At 40.7% G+C, this 23,763-nt stretch overlaps 1 protein-coding gene and 1 pseudogene across 2 annotated transcripts; both read right to left on the bottom strand.

Annotated features, from left to right (window-relative positions):
- Positions 1-3,194: 3,194 nt before the first annotated feature.
- On the bottom strand, positions 3,195-6,566 carry endou (endonuclease, polyU-specific). Of its 2 annotated transcripts, XM_085456550.1 has the most exons (8): positions 6,463-6,566; positions 6,230-6,352; positions 4,547-4,706; positions 4,255-4,460; positions 4,032-4,145; positions 3,834-3,940; positions 3,609-3,751; positions 3,195-3,529 (listed from the first exon to the last, which is right to left on the bottom strand). In XM_085456550.1, exons 1-8 carry the CDS (start codon positions 6,509-6,511, stop codon positions 3,415-3,417), a joined length of 1,017 nt encoding a protein of 338 aa, XP_085312676.1. In that variant the 5' UTR covers positions 6,512-6,566; the 3' UTR covers positions 3,195-3,414. The 2 variants fall into 2 exon arrangements, with proteins under 2 accessions (XP_085312676.1, XP_085312677.1); XM_085456551.1 differs by lacking the exon at positions 6,230-6,352 and having other exon boundaries at positions 6,463-6,564.
- A 1,878-nt stretch (positions 6,567-8,444) lies between these two features.
- Positions 8,445-20,316, bottom strand: LOC146709538 (uncharacterized; annotated as a pseudogene).
- Positions 20,317-23,763: the final 3,447 nt, after the last annotated feature.

Below are 23,763 nucleotides of genomic sequence, written 5' to 3'. Positions count from 1 at the left end.
AGAAGAAAAACTAATGACATGGCCTCCTTGTTCACCTGATCTGAACCCCATTGAGAACCTGTGGTCCATCATCAAATGTGAGATTTACAAGGAGGGACAACAGTACACCTCTCTGAACAGTGTCTGGGAGGCTGTGGTTGCTGCTGCACGCAATGTTGATGGTGAACAGATCAAAACACTGACAGAATCCATGGATGGCAGGCTTTTGAGTGTCCTTGCAAAGAAAGGTGGCTATATTGGTCGCTGATTTGTTTTTGTTTTGTTTTTGAATGTCAGAAATGTATATTTGTGAATGTGGAGATGTTATATTGGTGTCACTGGTAAAAATAAATGATTGAAATGGGTATATATTTGTTTTTTGTCAAGTTGCCTAATAATTATGCACAGTAATAGTCACCTGCACACACAGATATCCCCCTAAAATAGCTAAAACTAAAAACTACTTCCAAAAACATTCAGCTTTGATATTAATGAGTTTTTTGGGTTCATTGAGAACATGATTGTTGTTCAATAATAAAATTATTCCTCAAAAATACAACTTGCCTAATAATTCTGCACTCCCTGTATATGCAATTTAGGAAAAGAGCACCACATGCTCTAACAGAGGGGCTTAACATAGTTTACAGGGTAATCTGCAATTCCAAACTATGTGCTTTCACTTTATATTCATTCCCAAGTCGACCACCTTGCCCCATGCTCCTCCCCCCGCATCTTTTCCTGTCCTATTCCACACCTGCAGCCTGAGATGGGAATAGCAGAGCTGGGTCTCTTACATCCCCAGAGTGGAACCGGCAGGGGAATATGATAGCTGAGGCCTCGTGTCCCCGTTGCATATGCTTGTAAAACATTTTGTAACAACCTAGCAGAATAAATTTTATTCATTATTCTTCTAAGAGCTTTGATCCAAACTTGAAAAACTTCTCTCTCTTCTAGCCTGTTAATAATTCTATTTAAATGCAACCTACTTGCAGTTTTTATCCGATCTTTATGTTCGACAAGTGGTGCTCGTATGTATGCCATGATGTCCCCTGATCCCTGTGTGCTGGCCACACATGATGAAGTCCTGCTGCAGATGGTCTTTGCTTGAACATATATCATATTTTAACAGTCTGTGGCTCAGATGCTCATCTATTCTCCACTGGCTGCTCAGCCCACTCAGCATGTTCGCATGCTCAGAGGACTCCTCACCTTCTCTAGGTATGAGACGGGAATTTGTTTTAATAAAAAAAAGAAGGACAGATAAAACTTCACTTCAGTACACACACAGACATGACCTTCCTCTGAATCCCCAGTGTTTCTGTGTGTGACAGTGGGGAAAGTGGGTTTTGTCCATCTGTCATACTGGAATTCCATAGAGAGATGCCAGTGCCGCAGCATGAAGACAGTGTGTCTGTTTGTGTTTGTGCGCGTTCTCATGTTTGGGGATGAGGATAGAGCCCATGTGTAGCCTTTAAAAAGTTTTTTTTTTCTCCATATGAGAAATGTAATGTGAACATGTAATTTGATATGGCCGTAGGTTGTATCGGTGCACTGAGATTGTATCTCTCACTTTGCACATGTCAGTATCCATTTCAACATCTATACCAGCGGTAACAGCAATAACAATACGGTCTTCAAATTGTTTGGAAAACGTACAAAACAACACCAGAGAATGAATGTTGTTCTGTATTTCATGGTCCCCCATCAACTTTAGAAATGGCCAGTCTTCTAAGCCAAACTTGAACCTCCCTCCAGCCCAGGATCGACCCTGGGGAGACTGGGGTGATGGTGACCATGTGTCTTTCTACTAACCATCTCACTGATGGACCCCACCACTGGGTAAAATACACGCCCCTCCCCTCCTCCTCCTCTCCCTGTGGCTGAACCCTAAACCCCCTTAACCCTTTCCTAAACCCCCTGCTGGCCCCCTGTTGAGCGTGCTCATTGGCTGACCGCCTTCAGGCGTCCCTTTTCCACAGGCCCATTGTCTGGCCCCCATAAGCAGCTTTGTTTCTGCGTGTGCAGCTGGGCTAGCCCGCTCAGCCATTAGCCGCAACACACGAAAGAGAGAGCGGGATAATATAATTACAAAACAAAAGTCAGGTGGCTCACGAGATGTGCCAGGAGAAGCCCATTTGAGGGAGATGCGAGGACACGCTGGCGGGTGGCCAGCTATAATTTGATTATGAAGTTGTGTGAGTGACAAAAGAAACAATTGAATCTTTTTTTTCTCCCCCTTTTATTTGCCCCACTGTGATTTAATTTGATTCCACTGGGGCTTAAAAAAGAGGGCAGAGTGAAAAGAGAGGAGATTTACTCTTCTAATTTCCAGAGCCACCAGCAAAGAAAATGTAATATGGTCTGACAAAATAGCAAGAGAAATTCTTCCCTGGGCGAACTTTATTGTCATGTTGCTGCAGCACTTTGACTACATGTGAGGCCTAAATCAGATGAATTGCTGAAGGCTGAGTTTTCCTGCGGACTGACTGGTCTTGTGCTCTTGTTTTGCATGAATGCACACAGACTGGTGGACAATGGGATCAGTGGCAGATCCACCTCCTGTAATACTTTCTTTAAACAGGGCAGCAAGTGTGTCCCCCCTGTTCTGTCGGCAGACCAGAATTTATCCTGTTAGTCACCCTAGATGAGTGAAAGAGTAAAATCAACCCCCATACCAGCTGGACACACACATACACATCCATTTATAAAGGCAGAAACGCACAAGCACACACACACACACACACACACACACACACACACACACACACACACACACACATTCTTAACCCCACACACTGGGGAGTTATACACACTGGCAGCTTTATGGACAGCTGATAAGAACAGGTTTAGCTGGTGGTTACTGTTCAGAGCAGGTCAAGCAGAACAAGATCTGTTAATGTCTCTTTGTTTCTATAGTTCATACTGCAAAAGACTGCATTTTGTTTTCTGTTTTTTTGTTTTGCTCTTACATAAGACAATAAGCAATTGTGTCAAGTGTGCACACGCTCTTATGACTGAACGGTTAGTGTCAGCGTTGTGCCCGCTCACGGTGTGTAAACGCCCATTTTTTGCCCCATTAGGCACAGCTTGATCGTGCCCCTGAGAGATCGCCACATTCTCATGCTCCGAGAGACTTCTCTGAAAGGTTTCACTGCAGATTAATTGCTGGTTTACAGTTTTGTTTATGCAACTAGATAATCAGAAAGAAACCATCATTAGGAGATAAAGTATTTTTTAATTTATTGCTCTGTATTGTTTTAATACAGGAGGGAAGGTTGTGACAAATTTACATCACATTACATCTTTCAATTCGGGAACTTGAACTTAAATGCTACTATTGGGAAAATGATTTCAAAACAATTATATAATGAGTGCAATGAAACACTTGCAGGCAGCTCTGCAATTTGTTTATTGTTTAGGGGGAAATGTCAGTCCTTAAGGGGATGCGGGATAGGCCGAGCCAATGAACTTCTTCCCATCTCCATAGGAGGAATTATCCCAGGTGTAAGTCTGAATAATGAGCGTTTTCCCTCCCACACTTAGATGACACCTAAGGATGATGATAGACAGCAGAAATGAGAACAGATCCACGTTCAATAAGGCGTCACAGGATGTGAACATTTACTCACTGTTTTCCAGGACGAGTGATGTAGCAGAGGCTGTAAATGGCAAAGTCAAATTCCGGGCTGCAGCCAATGACCGCAGAGCCAACCTGCTTGTAGTAGCCGTCCCACATGAACTGCATCCCCAAGACATCAGGAAATGTAGTCCACTGAAGCAAGAAAGAAAAAAATGAATGCAGCGCCCTTTGTAAATTAAAAGAGTATTTTAGGATTTTTATCATCAGTGCTTACAGGCCCATTGAAGCTGTGGCTGTAGTAGTTTAGCTTTCCACTTTTTTCAAGAAGATAAAACCGGATCCAGTTGTGGAAACCGGAAACCTTTCCTCCCTTGATCTCTCCTGTTAGAGAATGTGGTTTTAAAATAGTACAAAAAAGAGAATATGTTTTCAAATAAATAAGATGTTCAAAAGAAATCTGCTCTGTCCAAACCTGCAAAGATGTGCTCAAAGCCGCTGGAGTCCAGCTGGTTGTTGTTGCGAGAGTACAGACCAAACCACATCATCTTCAGGTCCTGAATGAAGTCTTCCTCTGATTTGTAAATGCCTTAAGATATAAACACAGACATTGAAAACACACGAGGATAACCGTACCCGACCTTCAAGTATTGCTGAGGATGCGTGAAGGTGAAATATCATGCATAGAAATGTTTTACCCTTGTTGTAGAGAAAAGCAAACAGCTCCCGTCCCAGCTGAGTGTTGGACATAGTTTCCCTGACAAACTTGTCCTGCTCAGCCACCTGCTGAGAGCTGAAGTTCTCTGCCTGTCCAGTCATCCTGTTGTAGTTGTCCAGCACAGACAGCAGAGCAGCGTAGGTGGGCTTGGAGAAGAGAGCATTCTCATTCAGGTAGCTGAACAAGCTGAAAGCAGAAAAAAAAAGATTTAGGACATAGAAAAACTGCTATGTAGCGAGAGATTGCTGTGCTGATAAAACGGCTTTTCTCACGGCTTTGAGGAGCGATCTGTCTCAGAGCTGGTCTGAGAGTCGGCCACCAGAGCCTGAGGGTCAATGACCAAGTCTGAGGCTGAAGCCTTGTTTGAGTCCAGAGAATAAAGTCTCTCAGAGATAGACTTGATCTCTGCATCAGTTACGGTACCACCCGCATCTACAAAATACATGCACATATGTGTGTTACTGGAGATGTCAGAGTACAGATAACAGGAATGTAAATAAGTCACGTTAAAAACAGTATGTGAAATAGTCCAACTTAACTCTGCTTGAGTCAGAGATCACATTTAAACCGCTGTTTAGATCACCACACAAACCATAAAACATCAACTTTCCACAATGAAAGCTGGAGTATCTTTATACTCTAGTATTGCTGCTTTCATGTATCAAAATACATCTTCCACCACTGGGTTATACTCAACATAGAGGCAACAGATGCAGTTAGGGAATGAACAAACTGAACCCTTTTAATCTCCGTTCATTATATGGACTAGCCCAACAATGACACCTGCTGGACATATACTAAAAAAAAAAAGCTTTGCCCATGAGTTGCTGACACACAAGCCAATAAAAAGTGTTTAGATTATTGTAGGTAAGAAAAAGTAGCAAAAGCACAATATGGATCTGTGGCACAATATAAAAATACTACATTACAACTATAATACGTCAAAAGAAAGAAATTAAGAAAATTAGTTCTCATTATGCATCTAGATGATAAAAATCTTCATGACTCTGAATGTATTAATTTATAAAAGAAAATTTACTCTAAAATATAAGTGGTCAAAGCACAGTTACATTTAAGTAATTTACATGAAGTTTGTTGCTTAGTCCAGAGGTCCCCAACCTAAAGGCTGGACACTCCAAGATAAATAAAAGGGCGCTGAGATGAATTATGAGAGAGGTTCAGATATAAAATTAGCTATTTATTTATTTATCTATGACAGATAATGAATTTAATTAATTAATAAAAGTAGCAGAGTACCCACTTTTGGTTGAACTCATCAATTCAAAGAGCCCCACAAATTAAAATCATTTTGAAACACAGCTTTGATCTCAGTTCGTCGCATTAATTTGTTGTGTGTGTGTGTGTATATATATATATATATATATATATATAGTCATTTTAAACTAAAATCTAACTAGAAACTAAAACTCCCAAATTAATGAACAAAATTATCCCCTTAAATGCAATATACAAAATAAGGTTAATTGCCTAAAGCTGGAATTAGTGATTCAGCTATGATGTTACTGACATAGAGGACAGATTGAGAAATTCAGATTTTGGGACACAGGACCCCACAGCCCGCTGTCTTGCTGCTTGTTGGAACTCGTTAGCCGTGTGAAAGCAACCAGGGGGGGTGGTAGTGGAAGATTTTGTAGAACACAAACTAAACAGCTAGTAGTGTAGAGACACCATCTGGCACGTGAGGTGGGGTCAGCTACTCACGACACATATTTTGGTCTTACTGTAACAGAGTTCGGTGTAGTCATTGCAGCAGTTGTTGTACTGGGGGCACAGGGAGTTACAGTGACACTCGTTCTGAGAGTTGTAACTCTCACCACACCTGCCCTTACAAGAAAATAAATACTGATACTAATAGCTTACCACAAACTCTAATAATGGCAAATGCACATGTTTTTGGTATCAAATATCATCAAGATTGTACTTCTGTCACGTACCTTTACATAATGCAGCGTAGTCTGAGCAGCAGTCATTGTAGCGCTCACACGCTGGGTTGCACTGGCACGAGTAATTGCTATCTGTTCCATAACCACATCGTCCCTGACATGAGTCCAGCGTATCTGGAAACAAACCGGACAGACTGGTGTTATAAACACACTGACATCCTTGTTCTGCCTGTAATATGATCATAATAAAAATGCAAAGACGGGTTAAAAAATAAATGACTTACTGCTGAAACCCAGGGTCAAACAGAGTACAAGGACAGCAAGGAGCTTCATCTTTGCTTAGCAGCAGCCTGATATCTGGGTGTACTAACTGTTATGGCCTTTCCTTTATGTCAAAGTGGGGTGTGGTTTTTGCCCAACTACCATCAGAGAGGTAGGGCATACTGGTTCAGGGACCATTGGAGGTGGAGTTAAGTGACAGAGCACCTATGCACAGGTTACTCAGCTTTAATTCTCTCAAGTAGTCACTTGTTGGAACATGATGGCCACAGCTTTTAAAATGAGAAAACAATAGCATTGTTAACCTGATGATGGGAACCCACTAGTAGCAGCACACATATGTATGTCAGCAGCTGATGACACAGTCGGTAATGAACTGACAGCACCTTTAGAGGTGGTTGAGCTCCAAGGGGATATGGCAGGGGGGACTGTGGCACCCCCTAAACTAAAGTGCCCTCACCTCCCCACAGCTGGAGCTCCAGGCCTCCACTGGATTTTTGTTCTTATAGAGAAGTTCTCAAGGTGCTTGAAGGAAACTTCAGCATCATGTCCTGAACTTGAGAGGAAAACTGCATTCAATTCACATGAATGCTAACTACGCCATTAAAAAAGTGGGACTTATAGAAATTTAAACTAGGAGATTAAATGCTTCACGTTCACAATGGTGCAGAGTAGAGCCATTGCTTCTCCACATTGAAATTAGGCAGTTAAGATAACTCTTTATTGCCATTGCCCATTCATACCTAGTACAATAGTACAACAAAATTGGAAACTGTCCAACGTCAGCACCAAGCGCAACTAAAAGCAAGAAAACACAAAAAAACACAGTAACTTTTCATTTTTTTTAAAAGTGCAAGAAAAGTATGAGCAAAAAATAGGAATGGCTTAATAAATAAAAGAATGAGTGAATGTTTATTGCACATTAATATTATTATATTAAAAAATTAAAAAAAAAAAAATACTGATTAGGGCTATTGCCCTGTTGTAAAAGCTGTCCTTGAGTCTCCTGCCAGATGGCAGCAGCTTAAACACCCAGTGTCCTGGCTGTGTACAGTCCCGTAGGATGCTGTGTGCCTTCCTGAGACAGCGAGTGCTGTACAGCTGCTTCAGGGAGGTAAGAGGATGGCCAATGATTTTTTGGCCCATATTAATCACCCGCTGAAGTGCCTTTTTGTGTGCCGTGGTGCAGCTGGAGAACCACACACAGATGCCGTATACCAGCACACTTTCAATCGAGACGATCAGCAGCTCCGTCTTCAGGTCCATTTTTCTGAAGATTTTCAGAAAATGGAGACGCTGTCGGAGCTTCTTCACTACTGCAGAGGTGTTTGAGCTTCATTGGAGGTCTGTGTCTATATGCACACCCAGGAACTTGAAGCTGGACACGTTTTCCACACACTTCGTGTTGATTCTGATGGGCTGCAGCATGGTGGTGGTTGAGGTGGTTTGGGCACCTGATTAGGATGGCTTTCTGTGGCACACCCATAAGTCGCTGGAGCAATTCTATCTTGGCTGGCTTGTGAACAACTTGGTGTGCCCCCATGTTAATTACTCTCTGTGCAACCTGCTCTCAGTTGTGAGCCCTGTGTACCAAACACCCAGGCAGTAGGAGAGCACACTCTCCACTGAGGAGGTGTAGAAGGCCAGCAGCAGCTTCTGGTCCAGATTGTTCTTTCTCAGGGCACGAAGGAAGTGCAGCCACTGCTGTGGCTTGGTGTTGTGGGTTTAGGTGAGATCGGTGGACATGTGGGTGCCCAGAAATCTGAAGTTGGAGACAGATTCCACCCGTTTTCAATTTATAATAATTGGGGAGTGGATCTTCCTGTGCCTCCTGAGCTCTTTTGTTTTAAGGATGTTCAGTTTCAGGTTATTTTCTGAGCACCAGTGGGACATGTTCTACCTCCGCCCTGTCACTGCCCCATCTCCATCAGAGATGAGCCAAACCACGGTGATGTAAAGAGCATTTGTTGGGTGGGTTGGTGTGCACTCATAAGTGTGCAGTAGATCTGGTACTGAGTATCAGGGGAGGGGAAAGGTGGGGACTGAGTAGGCCTGATTGAGGCTGTTTGGTGAAGAAGTCTTTGATCCAGGAGCAGGTGACAGGGGGAATATGAAGATGGTCCAGTTTTTTGGTGAGGATGTCTGGGATTATGGTGTTGAACACTGAGCTATAGTCCACAAAGACTGTCTCCACATAGCTCTCCCTGTTCTCGAGAAGGCTCAGCACTGTGTGAAGGGTGATGGTGATGGCATCCTCCGTGGACTGATTTGTTCTGTAAGCAAACTGGTAGGGGTCGAGGGGGTAGGGTAGATCGTCTCTGATGTGCTGACACTGACACTATCCGCTCAAAGCACTACATGACTGTAGACGTGAGGTTTATAGGTCTGTAGTCATCGAGGCTGTCTATACCAGTTTTTGGGGGGACGGGAATGATAGTGGAGGCCTTCAGGCTCTCCTGGGGTTAACCACTCGCAGTCTCCTCCTGACCTATTGTTCCTGATGGATGGATGGATGGATGGATGGATAACATAAATGTATGCCTGCCAATCTGGTTGATGACCAATGTTCTGCAGTACTAGTATGCAGGATGAAAACTAGTACCACCCTCTGTTGAGACCATGTCAAACTGCAGTGACTTCACTGCATGAAGGAGTCCAGCCACTGGCTTCATGCTGGATCTAGCTTCACGGCTCTGTAGATTCATGTCAGTCCAAAAAAAAGTGTCCTTTGGATTGAAACACCAACTGTTGCAACATTGGAACAAATTACCCTGTTAGCAAATGACGCTCAATAAAAATAAGAGTGAGAGATGGTGTTTTAAATGACAAATTAAGAGCTGATGCTTTCCACTTTATTGTCACTCAGTGATTACTTTTGTATCTGAAGAAAGCAAGAAAACTGCTTGGTTAATTTTTTTTTAAAATTGCCTTGGCTTGCCAACATTTCTTTGAAACATTTGTCCCGCATGTTGAAAAATGATGTGTAAAGAAGCGTCAGCATGTGATGAGTTGGAGCTCACTATCTCAAGTCACACTGTCACTACGACTGGTGCATTACACATTACACACCTTGTGAGTTTTGCTGTTATTTGAAGCTTGCAACTGCAACAACAAAACAGGCTGGTTCCCCAACCTAAGTCAGCCAGTGAGCCTGTGTGGTAGTGAGCTGTAGTTTTCCCCAGCTGCATAAAGAGAGGTGGCTGAGGGAGTTCAGAGAGCAGTGCCAGGTGGAGCTGGTTAGTACAGCTGCTGTGCATTGATTATTAAAGTTTTCTTCCCTTATGGAGTGTGGTGCTGGGACCAGTCCATGCCGGCATACACCGACACACCAGCCGTGAGACCTTGCTTGAAAGCAGTCTTTTGTGTTATTGTTGTGAGTTGTGTGCTATCAGGAATGCCAGGCATACCACAAAGGAGCACACAGCCTTTATGTTGTTCAAGTGTGTGTGCAGTTAAAAGAAAATAATAAATTACAAATTCACTCGAACAATCCGAAAGCAGCACTCACATTACCCAGACCCATAAGTCATGTCACTTCATCACAATTGCACCTTTTATGCAAAACACACCAGTGTGCTTTTTGAGGTGTTATCTTAATTAATTATGTATTTATATGATTGAAGTTATATTTGAATCACATTTTAAAAAAAAATATGTATCAATCTTTTTAAGGATAAACATCTCCAGTTTTTTTTCTCTTCAATGGAAACTACATTTGGTTATCACACAGAGCTTTAACACATAAAAAACATCAAAGCTCATAACATATATGTCATAAGCTGTTTTTGTATATGGAATTTGCCTTGAAAAATAATGTCATTTCCATCAAAGTAATCTGAAGTACATTTATGCATTATTATGGGACCCTCTCTGATTTTTCCACCTGAATGACCAGATGCTGTATTTCACAGGGTTTATGTGAGATAACCCAGAATAGCTCACACATTTCGGTATCTCTCATCATGTGGAGATCACATGCTCAAATGCAACACTAACTGAGAGTGCAACCTTGATTTAAAGCCTGGAAAAATTGATGCCTTGAAATGAAGTTCAATTACAAATAAAACTACTTCTGCAACAAACACTGGTTTGGATTTTTCTTGGGATGCCTGATGACATATAAATGTTTGATTTTCCTACCCCAAAAGTACACATGAGGGTTCATGCCCCCCCCCCCCCAAAAAAAATAGAACTTATATTGCACAAGTGCATATTTTGTGCCCATATTATGTGCATATTTTCTCAACCAGATTTATTTTAATTTAAAATCTGGAAAGAACTACAAAATTGCTGTTTAGCCTTTGGGCTTTTAACCTTTGAGAAACACATAAAATATTGTAGTGTTATTGTTGTAGCCTGTGTTATAGCCTGCCCTGCAGTGTTATATTTGATCGACAAATTTTCAACACGATTTTGAACATTTATATTGAAAATGTTCAAAATGATGAAACAAGGAACAAAAAATTAGGCAGTTTTGAATTGCTTTAATACAATAATATTTTATAGTGGACAATTGGACTTAAATTCCTTTTGAAGCTAGCATATTTTGATTTGGCAAGCTAAAGGTCACCGAGTACACAATGCATACTCAAAATCAATAAGTTGCCCTAAATTAGCCGTCTTAAGTAAGCTTTACTCAATTTTTTCAAGGCAACGAGTTTGCATAGTTTTTTTTTAGTTCTGCAAACTAATTAGATTTTACAGTGACTACTGACCTGTCTGCTGTCTAGTGTCTAATGTGAACACCAGCATTATACTTGGCAGGAAGACAAATTCTGACCCTACTACCCAAATTTTACAGCAGGAAGACATGTCAGACAACGCAACACTTTCCAGTCTTCTACTGTCTAATTTTGCTGATCCCTTGGGAATTGTAGACTCAGCTGTCTGTTTTTAGCAGACACGAGTGGCACCCTCTGTGGTCTTGGTTATACCTTGTATACCTTGGTTGTAACAAGTGTATATAAGGTACTATTATGGTCCACTTGATAGTCATATTTCATTAGAGAATATGACTGAAAGGCTGAAAGAGGAGAAATGCTTCTGCACCTATTGAGAAAAAAAGAAAAAGAAAACAGCAGAGAAACCACAGCAAAAACCAACATATGCATAAATAACAGTGGCAATGTTACTGAACAGCTCACAGTACTGATAATACAAGATATTTTTAGAGGCAGCCCAAGATAGTGTGTGTACCTGTGTGCATGAGTTGTTAGGGTCCCTGGGTCGTTGACCCAGTGTTTTGTGTTTTTGGTTCTTTGATTTTGTTATTTCATTATATTCTAGCTTTGCTTTATGGGTTTTAGGATCATTCTTAGTTTAGGTTCTCTGGGTGGGGTTGGTTAGAGTTTTAGTGTTCTGGTTTTCTGTCTGTGTTCCTTAGTTGCTGTCTCCCCTGTCTGCTGTATCCCCACATCCAGTCAGTGTCTGTGTCTGTCCTGGTCCCACGTCTCTGTTCCCTCTGTTGTAGTGCTTGCATGTGAGTCTGTGTCTTTTGTTCAGTCTGTGTTTTGGGTTTCCTGTTTTACTTTGAAAGTCCATGTCTCATGTTAATGTGTTTGGTTTTGCTTCTCCTTTGTCTCGTTAGGCCTGATTTGCCCCAGCTGTGTTTCCCTCCTGTTGCCCATTCCCTGATTGCTCCCTCTATGTATTTAAGCCCTGTGTTTCAGTTTGTCAGTGTTGCGATCTACCGTTTATTTTGCTGTGTGTTTTGTCAGTCCACCGGTGTTAGTTTATTTGATTTTTTTCCAGTTATGTTATGTTTGAATTCAGCATTAAAGCTGTTTTGGTTTAAGTTTGTCTCTGGAGTCTGCACCTTGGGTCCTATTCCTGTCCGCACACAGCCGTCACACAACATGAGTGCACTTCACCTTGTATGTGAGGAGCAGGATTTTGAATCCAATTCTGGATTTAACAGAGAGCCAATGAAGGGAAGCCAACACAGGAGAAATATGCTCTCTCTTTCTAGTCCCTGTCAGTACGCTTGCTGCAGCATTTTGGATTAATTAAAGGCTTTTCAGGGAGTTTTAGGACTTCCCGATAATAATCATCTACAGTAGTCCAGCCTGGAAGTCATCAATGCAAAGCTAGTTTTTCAGCGTCACTCTGAGACAGGATATTTCTAATTTTAGAGATGGTTAGATACCATATTTCTAAGATTTTCAGGGCCAAGTACAATAACCTCAGTTTTATCTGAATTAAGAAGCAGAAAGTTAGCGGCCATCCAGGACAACACAGACAGCATCGTCAGAAAGAAAGTTGATAAAATAAATTTAAAAATGTTGTATTATTCGATACATATGCATAGCTGGACTGGCCATCGGGCATACCGGGCATTTGCCCGGTGGGCCGCTGGCGATTTTTTGTTTTTATGGGCCGATGGATTTTTTTATTTTTTTTTTAGGGTGTATATATAATGAAAGGTGTTGGATTGGCCAATTGGTCATGATCGACTCTGGGCTGGACCAATTACAGCCGAGGAGGCCGAATGCACCCGACCCCTTGTTTAGCAATCACGTGATTTTCGCGCATTGCATGCCGGGAACTCGTGGCAAAACAATTCAAGTACCATATCAAATGCAAGCATTTGCGGCATCGCAAAACGTTCATTCCCCGGTTAGTGATGTGCGATACCACTGATTTTCTTTCCGATCCGATACCAAGTAATATTCAGGGTGGTATCGACGATACTGATCCGATACCGATACTCTGTACAAAAACTTATTTTATTTATTGTATCTCAAATTATAGCGTCATAATGATTACAGGACATCAGATTACTTGTTCTTATCACTTAATAGTGCAGAGTTCATCATATAGAAATGAAAAAAACTGAAGTGCCTATTTGAACACCTTGCCTGCCTGCATCACTAAAGGATTCCGTGAGAGACGTCTGTCTCGCCCTAGCAGCACCTGTCCCGGTCCTCCTCTTCAGTTCGCCTCAACATACGCTCGTCATATTCTGTGATATGATTTACTCTGAGGTGTTTGACAAGGTTAGTGATGTTGCCACAACCATACATGCCAACCCTCCTGATTTTTCCGGGAGAATCCCAAATTTCAGTGCCCCCCCCCCCCCCCCCCCGAAAATCTCCCGGAGCCACCATTCTCCCGAATTTCTCCCGATTTTCCACCTCGACAACAAAATTGAAAAACCATATCGCAGAATTCAAAGCGCGGCCCAGCCAATTCCAGTTTCCAACAATGGCGGCAGCGACTTCGTTTTAATATTACTCTTACTTCTCTTTCTGGGTTGCAAAAAAACTTTTAAGATATTTTCAGGTGAGAATGTAGCTGTGTAAACTTCAAATATCTGAGCCAACCGACACATCGTTTTCAAACACCCGCGGTCTTTCACTACTCAGGTTAAACATGATATATAAGTCACTTTGATAACTTAAAAATGTTATTGTTTGGCTTTTTCAGTGTTTTATTTGTTGGTGAGTAAATTGGTTTGGCTGAGATTAAAGTTATTAGATTAGATTAGATTAAAGTAAATTAAATTTAACTTTATTAATCCCTCAGGAGGGTTCCTCCGGGGTTTTCACACAGCTGAATAAACATCAAACAGAAGACTAATTAAACAAAGTGTGAGACGGTCCAGAGTTTACGCCAGCGCCCGGTTATATTTTAGATAGCAAGGAGCAGACGGGAGAGTTTCACTCCACCGAGGGAGCTCGTGACGTACTACCCGGCTTTCTTTAGACCGCGAAGGCTGGGTCCTCAGGTGGAAACAGCCTCTGAATTTGGACACCCCCGCTGTTTCCGGGCCCGCCAATAATAACGGTGACATTTAACGTATTTTATCCGATAAATAAACACTGCAAAATGTATTTATCACCCCCCAACAGCCCCTTTGAATGTCTCCCTAATTCTGAGGTCTCAAGGTTGGCAAGTATCCGGTTGTTCAGTGATGACACGATGAATCCTACTTCCGGGTCTAAAGTAGTCTGCGTTTAATATGGCTTTTGTGTTGTTAACATGTTTAATGTTATGTATTTTCTTATATTTGATCTCAAAAAGCTCCTAAAACAGTCAGTGATCACTGCTGACCTCCCTCTGCTTTTATTACCGCTAATCATTTATTTAAGATGAGTTTTTAAAACCTTAGGATGTAACTACAGCCCAGCCCATGCAGCAGTATATGAATGACTAACCTCGTATTGTGGATGGATTATCTCTGTTGTTCTCCTGGCTGAAGTTTGGTCCTTTTACAGCACCCTGCCATGCGATTACATTTGTTCCTGACCACCGAGAACACTCACGTTAACTTTTATTGAGTGGAAAAAAAGTTAGCTTGTTCATATTATGCTAACATAGCTGTGTCGCTAGCGGTCACGTAGCACATCATTATATACCAGCTAGCCCAACTTCAGTGACCCTACAAACGTCACTGCTGTTTCGTTTTCTGTCTTCATTTATGTTGGAAGTGATAACAGAGCTGTACGTTTTAATTTGTTTCCAAAACCCTGCAGTCAGGACATGCTATATTGTATTTAGATAGAAGCTACCGAGCTAACTTCCTGCTAACTTCCAACTCCGTTAAATGTCATAAATTCCGTTTTCATGGATGCCTGGATGTTAAACTCAATTGTTACACCTGGTAGAGCAGAACGCTGATCATTTTATTAAAGATGAAAGACTTTAGACAGTTTTTCAACTCTCAGTAATGCCATAGTGATCGTTTGATATATGGACCTGCAGCGGAGTTTAGACCCAGACACTGCTAGTGACGTCAGACTGAACAACCGGATAGCCAAAACACCTCACTTTTTTGCCACATGTATCGCAAACCACATCTCAGCTGTTTGGAGGTAAAATACGTCCGCACAATTACGCATAGCCATTTTTGTGAGTGCGCGCGCCAAGGGGCTGCGAGGCATTTATACAGCCGTATTTCGCACATGACAATGAAAGGCGGAAGAGGAAGTAGTTCCTTTGAATGTAGACAATCCGAATGTTATAGTTTCTTTCCACTGTGTTCCTGTTAATGATAAACTACAAATTCACCCTATATTACTAAAACATCGATATTTTAACGTGAGAATCGATTCTAGAACATAAATGATTGGTATCGGAGGAATCGATATTTCAGGATCGATCCGCACATCACTATCCCCGGTTCCAATACCTTCTTGTTTTTTCTTTGCCGCACAAAAAAGGAATGTACAAAACAAAAGGAGAACAATGCCAGTCCGTACAAAGACAGACTTGACGAAAAGACAAAGAAAAGATACGAGGAAAAAATCAAAGGAGTGAATGGGTCAGACCCTTACGAGCACACAGAGTGGACAAAAGACCTTAGCGTGCTGCCCAACTTTCACCACGCGCAGATTTATAATTATACGGTTCTTGGAGTGAGTGCATACACTCATGAAGTTTAGTAACTTCAGGTCACAGCAACAAGACCAGGTACAGTTTACCAACGGATGGGTACAGGACCTTGAAATGCACCGTGTAGAACAAAAGACCATCGTACGAACAAAGGTAAGTTTACCAGTCTCACAAATCGTCGTCATCAATACACATTCGTTAACCGTTTATTAATATAACTTTTGAGCTCAACCGTAATTAATTAGTAGTGGAAATAATTTCTGGTAGCATTACAGAAATGTAGCAGTGACAATAATATTGTATGTTTTAATCGCACTGGACAATTAGTGATACAAAACAACTGTTTTATCCTGTGAATAAAAGTATATGTTTTTGTCAATGTACCATGGTAATAACAGAAGCGAAACACAATATTGTGTCAGGACAATTCACTATTTATGCACAATAAATAAAGGAGCATAGCGCGACAATTTCTGTTCAGCGCCAGACTTGCTTGTAACCTATATCACCAATTATGTTAAGAAAAATGACATATTAACTACTACAAAACTCTGACCTTTGTGGGAATGCTTGGAGCAGACTAACATGTGAGCTGGAGTGTTCTGAGACGTTATATTTGGTATATCCAGACCATCCGTCGGCTCTTACTTCGGAAACATGGCTTAAAAAATTTCTCTTCAATGACATAATCCGATAAAAAAAAAAAGATCTCTTTACCCGTCGGCTTCCCATGGCTGTCATGCGACCGGCTATTGCAGTTAATAATACAACAGCTTCTTGCCATTTTTTGGGTTTCTTTTTATTGCTGTGTAACTGAGTTCAATTGAAAGCCTGCGTGTGCTAGTACCTCTTGCCACAAGTTCCCAGAATCCTTTGCGGTTTTACCCCTGAATGACGTCACATTTTCAATCTTTATCCTGGTGGGCCGGTCTCTAGTCAAAATGCCCGGGCCGATTTTTTGTCCCAGTCCAGCCTTGTACATATGCGTACTGAACCGAAAGCACTGTATCGAACGGTTCAATATCGATACGAGTATAGTTGCACCCCTAATATATAGATATATTCTCTATAGAGAATATAGAGAATTATATATTTTTCTTTAAAGACAGCGTTGTCAAGAGGAAGAGAATGACCTGCCCAGTTAATAGGAAATATACTTTACTATGATATATAATAAGCTCAAGTTATTCATGTACTTTATTATTAAATATTTAAACAATGAAATGAATGTTACACATGTAGTATATCTGCATATCTGTGTAAATAAAAAAGAATTATGTCAAGTATAGTAAAGTGGTTTTCATCAGGACAAAATAAAAGCCCTTGCTCTTTTTTTTATTTCAATACAGATTTCTTAAAAGAAGGACAAAGAAAAGGAAATAAATAAATAAATACAAAAGATCACACTATTGCCCTTTAATTCGTTTTAAAAACCTGACATCTGTGCAGACCACAACTAGGAAGATAAGCACATCGGATTCAGATTTGATTTAAACTCACATCAGTCAGTCTCTAGAAGTCTAAAAAGTCTGTTTCTACCATTAAACATCCAATATACTCAACTTCCCAGTAGAGCAGGGCGATATGGCCAAAAATATTTATCACGATATATATTTGAAAATTTGCGATAACGATATAACTGACGATATAATTGATGCGAGACAAAATACAACTCCACAACATTACTAGCGCAAAAAGACAACCTTCCATTTATTTTCACTTAAACAAGAAGCTGGTTTTTATGTACATTAAAGCTTTATAAAAATGTAACAGTGCAAATGCAAATTTCTTGCTGAAAGTTTAACCAAAAGGCATTTCCAGTAGAAATGGGCTGACATATACTGAGCATAACCATGTATAATATCCACTGAAGTGGTATTAAGTATTAAGAGGTGCTTTGCAACATTAAACGGCAGTGTGCAGTACGTATTTTTCGGACCATAAGGTGCACGGGATTATAAGGCACATTAAGCGAAACAAAGCAGTCAGATAAATCAAACTTTATTAAACTCATTCTTCTTGCTTCCTCCACTTCTGTACCATTGATTCATTAATGTTGAATTCTCTGGCAGCTGCTCTATTCCCATGTTGTTGCAGTATATTAATGACTGACCTCATATTGTGGATTGATTATCTCAGTTGTTCTCCTGACTGAAGTTTGGTCCGTTTACAGCATCCTGCCATGCGACTGAATTTGTCTCCAACTATCAGGAACCTTAACGTTAACTTTTATAAGTGGGAAAGTGTTAGTGTTCGTCCTCCAGCTTCACTGTTTATGTTATGCTAACATAGCTGTGTCGCTAGCGATCACGTAGCACATCATTATATACCAGCTAGCCCAACTTCAGTAACCCTACAAACGTCACTGCTGTTTAGTTTCCTGTCTTCATTTATGCTGTAAGTGATAGCAGAGCTGTACGTTTTAATTTTTTCAGAAATCTCTCAGTCAGAACATGCAATATCATGCTTAGGTAACTAGCGAAACTAGCGAGCTAACTTCCGCTAGCTTCCTGCTAACTTCTAACTCCGTTAAATGTAATAAATTTTGTTTTCATGGATGCCTGGAAGTTAAACTTCATAGTTACACCTGGTAAAGCAGCAATGCTGATCGTTTTATTAAAGATGAAAGAATTTAGACAGTTTTTAACTCTCAGTGATGCTGCAGTGTTGTTTGACCTGAAGCATACGGAGTTTAGGACCCAGATTACTCCCAGATTTAAGAGCATCTTAGTCCGACAAATACGACAATAAGGACAGCCGCTTGCATGTTCTGCAAAAAAATGTGCTTTGTTGTGTATCTGACGGACAAACACCAAACCAGTTCCACATCACGGAAGTTAAACCATTTTTACAAACCAATTCTGGTTCATCTATTTCATTCAACAATCGGCCATGTGCGTATGAAAACAACGGCACTGCGCATGCGCGTTTTACTCATATTCTATCGCGATATTTCATTTTCCTATCGTTGCCTAACATTATACCGGTATTACCGTGAACGGTATAATATGGCCCAGCCCTACTTGCAAGCCTTCGTTGTGTTTCTCAATGTTCCTCAGCTTGCAATCCATTTCTTCCTGTTGTATTTTCTGTTGGTCTTTCTCGTGAAGCAACTCTTTATTTTTGAGCAGTGTTTCCTCAAGAGTTATTTGGAGCATTTTGCATTTTTCCTCCACGCCTTGGAGTTTTCTCTGCATGTCTCTCTGCTCTGTGGACTGTTGTTTCTTGTCTTGGAGGATCTCTTTATTTCTTTTCAGAGCTTCATCAAGAATTACTTGCAAGCCTTCGTTGTGTTTCTCAATGTTCCTCAGCTTGCAATCCATTTCTTCCTGTTGTATTTTCTGTTGGTCTTTCTCGTGAAGCAACTCTTTATTTTTGAGCAGTGTTTCCTCAAGAGTTATTTGGAGCATTTTGCATTTTTCCTCCACGCCTTGGAGTTTTCTCTGCATGTCTCTCTGCTCTGTGGACTGTTGTTTCTTGTCTTGGAGGATCTCTTTATTTCTTTTCAGAGCTTCATCAAGAATTACTTGCAAGCCTTCGTTGTGTTTCTCAATGTTCCTCAGCTTGCAATCAATTTCTTCCTTTTGTATTTTCTGTTGGGCTTTCTAGTGAAGCAACTCTTTATTTTTCTGCTGTGTTTCCTCAGAGTTATTTGGAGCATTTTGTATTTTTCTTCCAAGACTTCAAGTTTGCAGTCCATTTCTTTCTTGAGCATTTCCTGTTGCTCTCTCTCTTGGATAAACAATTTCTTTCTGTGCACTGTTTTATCTAACCTTATTTGAAGCCCTCTGTGTTTTTCCTCCATCTCTTCAAGCTTGGAGTCCGTTGCTTTCTGTTTCATTTCCATTTGCTTCTTGTCTTGAAGCAACTGTTGATTTTTGTGCAGAGTTTTATCATGCTTCACCTGCAGCGCTTTGTATTTTTCCTCCATGCCTTGGAGTTTGCTCTGCAGGTCTCTCTGCTCTATGGGCTGTTGTTTCTTGTCTTGGTGAATTTCCTTAAGTTTCTCTAGAGCTTCGTCAAGCTTTTCTTGGAGCTCCTGATTCTTCTTGACCATATTTTCCTCTTTTATGCTCTCTTTTCTCTCCTTTTGGAGCAGATCTTTAATTTTTTCCAAAGCTTCATCAATCTTTTCTAGGAGCTCTTGATTCTTATCCTGGAGAGCCCATTGTTTCTCCTTAATAATACCCTCTTTTTCTTGAAGCTGGTAGGATAATTTTTCTACGTAATTCACCGCTCTTTCTCTCATTTTCTTCCGTCAGGATCTTAATCTTCTCTCTGTTCATGAGATTTTCATTTTGCATTTCTTCCAGTCGCTTTTCCTCTAATTCTACCTGTTAAACTGTTCTATGTGAAAATGTTGGGAAATGAAATATCAAAGCTGGAAATCAATGAAAGTCTAAATTCAGAAGAAGTTTTGTCCTTTTCCTCATTAATGCACATCATAGATAACTATGTAATGTGTCTGTTGCACACTTTGTATGTCAGGAATAACCATAAATGTGTTGTCTTACAAACGGCTGCATCAGGTCTTTGCATCCAAAATAAGCGAGGATAACAGAATTCCTGGGAAGCAAAAAGAAAAATCTGGTTCTTGTTTTTAAGACAGTCACCTTTAGTTTCACACTGAGTAATGCTGGATTGTTGCAAACAAACCTTTCCCACTGGGTTTTATACTTCGGAGGCAACACAGAGTAAAGAGAAGCATTGTTATTCCAGTTTAACTTTAGTCTCAGTTTAGTTTTATCCCCTTGTAAATTTGATAAGAGCCAAATTCAGGAAACAAACTCAGTGTGTGGCCAGAAAATGCCATGGTGGCTTACAAACACATGTCACAACAAAATATGAAGCATAAGACATCACACGTTTAACGGAAACAGACGCAGAAGAATTCATCTCTTAAATTACTCACTTTGTTGAACTGGCGTTTGCCCGTGACCACCGGAATTGGTAGAATGGACACAAAGAAAATCAAAGGTAGACAAAAATCCGTCAGGAGGGATCAGAAGAGAGCAACGGTCTGCCAAGCCATTCCCTGTTTCAGAGTTTTGTAGTTTTGTACCTGCTGTCGCTTTAATATTAAACTAACGAGGTTGAAATAGACTCACAGTGGTTTCTGCTTCTTAATTGGACAGATGTATATCCATTAAGTATCCCAGTTCTCCATCACCGTGTCCGATGGGACAAATGAGGTGAATGGCAGAAGATTTTAACAATACCTGGTAGCTTAACACATTTTAAAATTTATTCATGAAGGAGGTCTTGATGCAGATATCTGCTGATTACAACAGAAGCTCTGAAATATTATTTGTCCTTCCTAAAGACTAATTGGGTTTTTAAAATAACTTTGTTCCCATTTTGGCCAAGAAATAAGTCAACAGTCCTTGTGGGTCCAAAGAGGGACCTTTAATCTCAAGTGCAGGGAACAACCTTAAATGGTGCAGAAAACAAGCTGTTGACAGGAATTAAGAAAGAAAAGTTTTCTGATCACTTAAATACTTAGCTTAATTTAAAAAAATTCTTAATGATGTCACTAAATTGAAAGATATGAAAGAAATGTGAAATCTAACAAACTCTACAGCTTTTATAACAGCAAAAAAGTGGCAGGTTCTCGTCCCGGTCACCTCATGCATAAATCTGCCTTGCTAATTCAAACTAATGAGGAGGGTGTGAGAAAGACCATCACTGAGTTTGAGCTGAAAGCCACTGATGCAGACACAGAGGTAACACACAGGCTACATACGTTTTCTGCAAATCTTTCACAGCTTTAATTACAGTATGTGCGTGACATCATGACAAGAATCAGGTGTCACCTTCTGTGGCGGGAACTACAACAGAGATGCTTTGAGCACTTCAGAAGGTCTTAAAGTAAAACAAAACAAAAAACTTTTCAAATGTGTAACTGAGGTCAAAATACAGCATTCGAGAACTGATTTCTTCAGCAAGCACACTCATACTTCTTTAATTAATGCGAAACTAAATGAAATGTTGCTCTCCATCCTCTGCTGCATATATTGTAGTGTTAATAATATGTATGAAGTAATTTAAATTAGCTTATTTGCCTTTTTCCTTCTTTAAGCATCTGATTCTCGTTATGAGCTGCACAATAGAAACAGATCATATCTTTGAAGCTTGGTATTTTTGTGAAGTAATTGGCATCATGTTTGGAAACATTCCAAAGTTACCAGTTTAGAAAAGAGCTGGACCTCTGAATGTTTATTTTGAGATCATTACCTAAGTTGGCTAAACTAAGCAGCCAGCTTAAAGGATAATCCAACACTGTTAATCCAATAAATCTGTAATTCTCAGTAAAAACTTGAAAATTAATTTTCTACAGCCTATTGTACAATTTTAGAGAATAAAACTCAAAAGTAATGTTAAGGTTCGCCACTATAGATATTTTGAAGCTGATTCCTGAATTTGAGTTCTCACTATTTTACTGGTTTGTTGGTTGTGCAGAACCAACACTGCTTCTTTATGTAGCTTCATCCTAGGGAGACATTGTAGGCGATATCATTGAGTCGTCCTTCCTTTCCCTGCATTTTCCCTCCTATTACACGACCTTCCTCCAGGCGGAATCCATCGTCTTCAGCGTCATCCAGGCTCCTCGACACGACACCATCGACCGCACCATCAACAGCCAACGCTACCGACAGATCAGCAGCTTCACCATGGATGACATCTACCAGAACCGCATCAGTTACAACCACGACGGCTCCAACTTGCTAAAAGACCGCTTCACCTTCCGTGACCGATAGCACCAACCTGCTCTTCATGGTGGAGGACAACGGAAAAGAGGGGTGTGTGTGTGTGTGTGTGTGTGTGGACAGTTTTATTACATTGGGATGATTGAAATGGCAGAGTGAGGGCATCTCTGCAAGAGTGTGCGTGCTCTGACCTTTTGTGAATTTGTGTATTCATGTGCTTCTGTCTTTGTGAGGATAGAAGCTGGGCACTTTTGCAAAGGGCGGGCACCTCCGGAAACAGAGATTGAAAATATTTTTGCAAAGGACATGTTTGGAAGGACAGGCTATTTCTGTAGCATGGAAGGAGCAGCTTTATGTTTGCCGCTCACCACAGGTTGAGCAAAAGAGTGGGTGAAGTTTTGCCTTTTCCCATCCTCCTGTAAGCTTTGATGTTTTTTGCTTTTCTTGCTTCAAATATTCATAAAAAATTAGGATAATTTTCCTTTTGTGTGTCATAGTGAATACTAATAAACCATGTACTACATGTGCATTTTAAAAACTCACATCAATTGGCTGATGGTGTATAATATTAAAAGGAAGTAAAGGCTACTTTTTTATAAGGTATGCAGAAAATGCTTATCTTATCAGGTTAGTGTGGGATCACCGCAGTCATGGTTGGGATATATGGTGTACAGCCGCAGTTAGTGCCAATTTATGTTTCCAAATCAAACCCTTATGACTCCTTAAAATGAAGCCATGGCTTTCTGACTCCCTTCAAGTTCAATCTTTTTTCACTTCTGAGATAGGACTTTTTAATGCCTGAGGATTAGCTATTCCTCAGAGCTGTTGGGACTCACAAATTGGAAACCGCTGCTCCTGAGCTTTCCTTCTAAACTCCCTCACTGGATGACATAAACCACAAAGACTTCTGTATCAGTGTATAAAGAGCCTCCTGTTTCCTTCACTGCATCCAGTTCAGTGTTGCATCGGTGCCCTCTTCTGTTCATCCTGCATCCTTCGTGCTGCTGCAGATAAAACTCTCTTACTGTTGGAAGGTAAAGGAGGGGGGAAAAAAGACTCCTTTACATTTTGCCTTCACAGTGAGAAGGAAAGCTTGACCCCACATTCTTCACTCTGATCATTTCTCCTGAATGACAATGCGTATCTGCTGTATTTTCTGTTGCACGTGTTTACTCAGCTAATTTGCAGTTTAAATCAGCAGTTCTCTCATTATGAGCCTGCTTATGTGCACCTCAACGTTGCAGATGAGGATCAGTGTCAGCCTGA

The sequence above is a fragment of the Copadichromis virginalis genome, linkage group LG5 (assembly GCF_057382275.1).
Source record: "Copadichromis virginalis isolate Kocher_CV1m ecotype Utaka linkage group LG5, C_Virginalis_male_GT1.1, whole genome shotgun sequence".
NCBI classification, from domain to species: Eukaryota; Metazoa; Chordata; class Actinopteri; order Cichliformes; family Cichlidae; genus Copadichromis; species Copadichromis virginalis.
Note: the sequence above shows the minus strand (reverse complement) of the source record. Positions and strands in the feature narration are given on the sequence as shown.